Here is a 6,581-nt window from a genome sequence, read left to right on the forward strand (position 1 = left end):
TAGATGAGACACCCAAAATGAGTCATTCATTTTCAGCAATGAAAATTATTACAGATAAAACTTATTGGTATGAAATTATAAGAGGTATAACCATATATTTAAGAAATACGTGGTTTAGAATTTTGATGCTTTGCCAATTAAAAAAATGTAATAGCAAATTTATGTCTTAATGGCTAATGTAATTAAACTTCAGGTTTCACGAATGATTCTATCATCAATATAAGGGCCCTGCATTTGTTAAAAATGGTTTAAAATTATTTTTAATTAGAGAATCAAAGGACAAGGAGTAGTAGTATCGAGAAAGACTTCACTGGCAGAGTTTCAAGGAGCATATTGGAAAATTGAAGAAAGAAACTTACTAAGCTGGGTGCTATTCTAGACCACATCTTCATGCTGCTTCAGCCGGGCTGTGAGAAGGATTTTGATTAAGTGTAGATGACAATGTCTTACACTTCCAAAACTTTATAGTAATTCGAGGTAAATTGTGAGATGATATTTAAGAGAGTCAAGCTTTCATCCCCAGAGGAGAATGCTATCAAATCCCTAATATCAAGTTAATGTTAGTATTATCAGTTAGGAATCAAGTTAAACACTTTTATAGGTCAGTCAGTAGGTAGGTGGACAGGGAGAAAAATAAGGAGAAAAATGAAGATTTGTGAATTTATGCTAATTACCATACACATACTATTCCTGGCTCACTTGACAGAAAGTGGTTAGAAAGAGTGTTTCTCTAAGTGCAAATATGGGACGTAGTACCCAGATCTGGGTGAAGAAATACTATTCAGTGGTTTTATATGAATTGGAACCCAAGATTCCTCATGAACTTCTATGTTACTCTGTCCTTCTCTCTCCCAATAGCAAGAGCCATATTGTTACTGGGAGGACAAACACTGGACTTGGTACTCAGCATGATGTGTTCTTTACTTCTTTAAAATACCAATCTAATGCCAACAAAAAGGAGAAGGGTGTTCTCTTGTGGATGAATCTCAAATACTTGTGTTGGTATTGTTTGTACAGTCCATTATTTCTGCAGGTTTCTCAGTTTTCACCCAATTTCTCTTTATGTATCAGGCTCCCTTCCAGAATCAGCTAATGTCTCTGTTTACTGTTTTTTTAAACTCCTCTATGCAATTTCTCATTTTGTTTTCTTGATTAGGATTGTGCCTGTGTTGAGGCGTGCACTGCTGATTTGTGTTCTGCAAGGTCCCTCAGCCGGGAATTTTCTGAGGTTGACCCAAAAGGACAGTAAGGGGATTGATCCTGGGAGGACAGGTCTCTGAGGGTGCTGATGTTGCAGTCACATCACTCCACGGTGCGTCCCTGCCCTGTGACTCCCTGTAGCTAATGATCTTTTCCATCACCTGGCTGTGCTCGTGGATGTAGCTTCCCATGGGAGTTCCTCTCTGCTCCTTTCTACTGCAGCCTTGAGTGAGACGTCATCACGTGTAAATGGCTTTTATTGTTCACGTTCTCAGGGGCAGAGAATTATTATGGATTTTTGTGCATGGGACATTTGTCTATTGACCCCTATTTCTAAGATATGCACTCATTTGTGTCTTTCAATGCAATAAGGAAGTTATTTTACACTTAGGATAAAAACTCCATTGTAAAATTTGATGTTATTTACTTGGTTGGTCAAATTCTTCTGGTTTTGTCCAATTAAAGACATTTTCATCTGATCCTGTGATATGCTGATCTATCTGTATCCTCTCCCTCTCTCTCTCTCTCTCTCTCTCTCTCTCTCTCTCTCTCACTGCATCCCTGCATCCCTGCCTTCTCTTCCTCCTTCCCTTCACCCACTTCATTCCATAATTCCTTAGTTTTTGACACTATAATATTCTCTGGGCACACAAACTTCTCACTCTGTCCTATTAAGTCTCACAGGAGTCCTGATTCCCTTTGTTGAAGGAGGTTGTAAGGAAACATTACTTTGTTTCTTAGAGTTTTTATTGCTGCTGATACATCTTCATAGTTCAAGAAACTCTCATCTGTCAGAGCAAGGAGGTGCACATGTGTATTCATAACTCATGTGTTTACAAACTTGCATAAAGGTAAAACCTTATCCTCATTACAGGCTGACTTTTCACACCGAGTATGTGTGGAAGGTGTATTACTTTGCATTTCTTGATCATCCACTGGTATTTTATCCTGAGTAGTATTCCTTTGTGTGGATGCGTGAGAGTTTGAGTTTTTCATCTAGTGAAGGAATTTGATTACCTTCAGCTTTTGTCAGTTATCAGCAGAGTGGATATACATGTCCACAGCCAGATTTTACATAGCATACATCTCACCAGTTGGGTCAACATCTAGACTTGTGATTGTTTAGTTACACCATGGGGCTCTAAAGCTTTGAGGATAGATATTGCTGGAGGTTCTCAGCTTTGGTTAAAAAAAAAAAAACAAACTTATTCACACAGGTAATTTAAAAGAAATGTGAATTCAGTGGCTATTCTTAAAAAGGTCAAGACTGTATGTTATGTGAGATAAAATAATAATAATAATCAACAACAGACTAATAGATCACTGATGGACTTAATAGGATATAGGCTCTCACAGTTGCAAGGTGTTTATACACAATTTCTTTGTAATGACTGTGCAGGTGGACAACAGAAAATAGAGACAGAAAATCTCAGAGTTCAAGGGTCATAATTACAGTGTTGCTCAAAATGTATCACTAACATTTCTAATTAAAATTTTTGGATACTCGCAAAAGAGCAAATTGTGACCCACAAAACTAATATTCAATAGAAACAGTGTTTGAGAAGCCCTGACTTCAGTCTTTGTACATAAAAACTTCAAAGAATTAAGGCAAATGTGCAATTTTATCAATGACATTTTTTCCATGATTCTGAGGGTAATATTTTCTTGTAGGATTATTTGCCCTGTCTTGTGTTACAACTATTATGCCTCAAGATTTGCCAGATATAGTTGGAGAAGATTTTCAACACAGAGCCCAATATAATAAGTAAGGCAAACCTACATGTTGAACTTAATGTATCTTCTTCAGGTGAGGTCTTAACTCACATGATCCAAAGTCCCCCAATACATATATTAAATGTGGATTTATATTTTTACATGTTCTTCTGATGTGATAATTCAGAGAAACAAATTATCACACCTATACATTTAAAATGATAAAATAGACTTAGGTACAAAATCACTAACCAAGAACAGTCATTAAACAAAGAAACATTAAAAAAACCAGTTAAATATTTCTAATGACAGAAAGAACTTGAATGATCATGTTACATTAAAAACTAATGATATCACAAAATAGTAAATTTATTTTTCCCCCTAAAAAGAATTGCAATTTATGAAAAGAGAAAGGTAAATCTTTAAAGAATGAAACTAATATCTTGAGTGGAATTCTGTGATTAATTTAAAAATATAAAAATATCATTGATTGGAATAAAGTAATGTCCATTACACTACTCTTATACTTTTTGAAATATAAAATCAATGGTTGTATCTGTTTTAAAAAACCACAGTATTTTAAAATGGTATGGTTTTTGAAATATAAATTTCGGTGCCATATTGGTGACTTAGCTGTTACTTTCACTGTAATCATCTGAGTCAGAGCTTTTCAAGACCTAGTGATCCACTATACTTACCTGTACACACACACACACACACACACACACACACACACACACACACACAAGGAATCATGAAAAAACGCAACTTTACATATCTTGTCTTCCACCTTTTTCTCCATTTGATATTTATTTAATGATTTTTAGAATCTTACATCTTTCCTTATACCTGGAAACCTTTCTTTCAGATGTGACCTGCCTACCCAGTAAAAGGTCTGTTAATAGTACCTTATTTTTCTACTTCATCCCTCACAACTCAATAAGTTTTAGTTTATTCCATGGTGTATTTCTCACCAAACCCAAGCATCTCTTGCTGGAATGCCAGTAAGACTAGAAATAACCGTCTGACTTGTCTCATTGTGTCATAGCAGACAATGTGAATTCTCTCTTTTTTCATTGGTGCAGATCTAAAGTTACACTGGCTTACTGGAATGGGAGGGGTTTGTCACGAAGCTCTTTAAGGCAGCCTTTACATCTTTGTTGCGCAGGCTGTAGATCATGGGGTTCAGCATGGGGATCACCAGGGTGTAAAACACAGAAGCCATTTTATCAGTGTCCAGGGAGTGGTTGGTCCCGGGCTGTAAATACATGAACAGCAATGTCCCGTAGAAAACTGTGACAGCCATCACATGCGACCCACAGGTAGAAAAGGCTTTCTTCCTCCCTTCTGAGGATCGCATCCTCAGAATAGACAGGATGATGTTGAAATAGGAAACTACAACTATTGTCACAGAAGAAATCAAATGAGTCCCTGCAGAGAGAAAGACCAGTATTTCTGTAACATAAGTATCAGAGCAGGACAATGCGATGAGAGGTGTAATATCACAGTAAAAATGATTGATGATATTGGAAGAGCAAAAAGACAGGGAAAACACACAAGGTGTAAACACAACGGCTGTGAAAAGGCCATAGAGGTAGGTGAGGGACACCAGCAGCAGGCAGACCCGCCGAGACACCACCACCATGTAGAGCAGAGGGTTGCAGATGGCCACATAGCGGTCGTAGGCCATCACGGCCAGCATGAAGACCTCAGCTACAATGAAAAAGAGGAATCCAGCCAGCTGGGTGGCGCAGGCATAGTAGGAGATGCTTTTCTTCTGTGCTAAGAAGTTGCTCAGCATTTTTGGGGTAATGACGGTGGAGTTGCTGAAGTTGATGACAGCCAGATGTCGGAGGAAGAAGTACATGGGGGTCTGCAGTCGGGGGTCCACACTGGTGAGGGTGATGATGCCCAGGTTCCCCATCACAGTCAGCACATAGATGCCCAGGAAGCCGAGGAAGAGAGGGACCTGCAGCTCCGGGCGTTCTGAGACCCCTGTGAGGATGAACTCAGTGACCTGGGTCATGTTTCCAGGGGCCATGCAGGCATTGGAAATTCATCTGTTTAAGGAAGAAGAAAAGTTAGTGGTTACAAACTAATGTGTGACTTTTGGTATTTCCATTAAAGCACAAGGCAATTCTTGAACAAGATTTCTTTTTGGTAGAGAAGATGAGATTTGGTTTAAATAAATGTTTCCTGTCAAGGAATGAAGTGGATGGGTTTCCAAGAGAGGAACCCTATATTTATGGTGTGAGATTAGGATTTTATGAGAGTTTCAGAATGTGAAAAAAGGATCTGTGCGGCAAATGTGATATTCTAAAAATGCTTCTCTCTCTGGATCTTTGAGAACTTGGGGACTTTCTGGCAGCCCTGGTGTGGAGTTTAAAATTAGGATTGCGCTTGCAATGACACTTGCTGTGTTTGACAGAAGGCTTTCAGCTTTAGATCAGGAGATGCTGTGGAGGGCTGGCTGTGCATGTCTTTTAGAGAAGAGTGCTCAGGACTCTTTGGGAGAAAAGGATGGACCCAATGACATCCCAGGTTTATTTCTGCCTACCAAGAGCAGGGTGTCTTTAACTGGAGTTCTTTGTTGTTGAATGGATCGCACGGCACTATTTTCTGATATTAACTAAGCTTGATTATCAAAATCTTCTTGTTTCAAATGGCAGCTAATGACCATTACCATTGTCATAATTATCCTTGTCTTTGACCTGTGCCTTTGTAAATGAATTTCTTAAAGAAACCGGCGATTTTCCTGGATACCTGTTCCATAGCCACACAGCCCTGTTGCATAATCTTTTTTATAGTTTGTTGCCAAGTTGAGATCTTAGGAAGAAGCCTAAGGAAATGGGGCACCCAGGTGTGACAGTCTGCAAACTCAAGGGTCCCTAGGATGTCTCGGCTCAGACGGAAGCAATTATGGCTGTGCCACTTCAGCCTTTGTATAAGAACTGACTTTGCTTGGTTGTGGGTGGGGGGAACGTAGCTGTCCTTTAGCACGGAAAAACACAAAAACTGTATCAGCTCAACTGGGAGACTTTTTGGACTCATACACTCATCCAGCTCAGTCATAGAGCTCAGGTTCTAGGTGTAATGAACACACTTCTGTGGCGTGGAGTGAGGACAACTAGAGTCGTGGAACAGTTTGAAGATTCACTTCTTAAACTGCAAGCATTTGAAGTTAGTATTCATGTATTTTAACAAGTGTGAGAAAGCTGGAGACATTACATGACACTAAATAGCCCAAACTTTCATTCCAATTTCAGGTTGCTTCCTTTTATTAACAGATGGCTCTATGCATGTTCTCCTGCATTTTTGGTATCTCTCCCTGTCCTAACTTGAATATTTGACTCGAATATTTTCACAACCATGTCTGTTAGCTTTTTAAAATTTTCATTTTCTTGTTATTAAATGAGAGAAAAATTCATGGAAATGTGTCTTCATGTCTATTTTTCAGGCTACTGATTTTTTTTTCATTTAAAAATTTTACCTGTGGAAATCTCAGCATTTGTGTAATTGACATTATGCTCTGTCTGATAGTTTCTTTCTTTTATTCTTTTTCTTCACCTCCCAAAATCTGTACAATGTCTCATATACCTCCTTTTCTATATTAATCATTTAACCACTATTTTTTGTAATATTATTTTCCTAATGTATATACTGTATCT

At 38.3% G+C, this 6,581-nt stretch overlaps 1 protein-coding gene across 1 annotated transcript; it reads right to left on the minus strand.

The window, feature by feature from the left end:
* Positions 1–3,708: 3,708 nt before the first annotated feature.
* LOC104851168 (olfactory receptor 8J3) lies at positions 3,709–6,441 on the minus strand. The gene is made up of 2 exons (XM_010608347.1): positions 6,404–6,441; positions 3,709–4,973 (listed from the first exon to the last, which is right to left on the minus strand). The coding sequence occupies exon 2, from the start codon at positions 4,952–4,954 to the stop codon at positions 4,007–4,009; it is 948 nt and encodes a 315-aa protein (XP_010606649.1). The 5' UTR covers positions 4,955–4,973; positions 6,404–6,441; the 3' UTR covers positions 3,709–4,006.
* Positions 6,442–6,581: the final 140 nt, after the last annotated feature.

This window comes from Fukomys damarensis, unplaced genomic scaffold (assembly GCF_012274545.1).
Source record: "Fukomys damarensis isolate Sample0158 unplaced genomic scaffold, DMR_v1.0_HiC HiC_scaffold_27, whole genome shotgun sequence".
In the NCBI taxonomy this organism is placed as follows: domain Eukaryota; kingdom Metazoa; phylum Chordata; class Mammalia; order Rodentia; family Bathyergidae; genus Fukomys; species Fukomys damarensis.

What these genes read in the sequence shown, in the direction of transcription:
- LOC104851168 (XM_010608347.1), bottom strand. Translation starts at nt 4,954, where the DNA reads ATGGCCCCTGGAAACATGACCCAGGTCACTGAGTTCATCCTCACAGGG.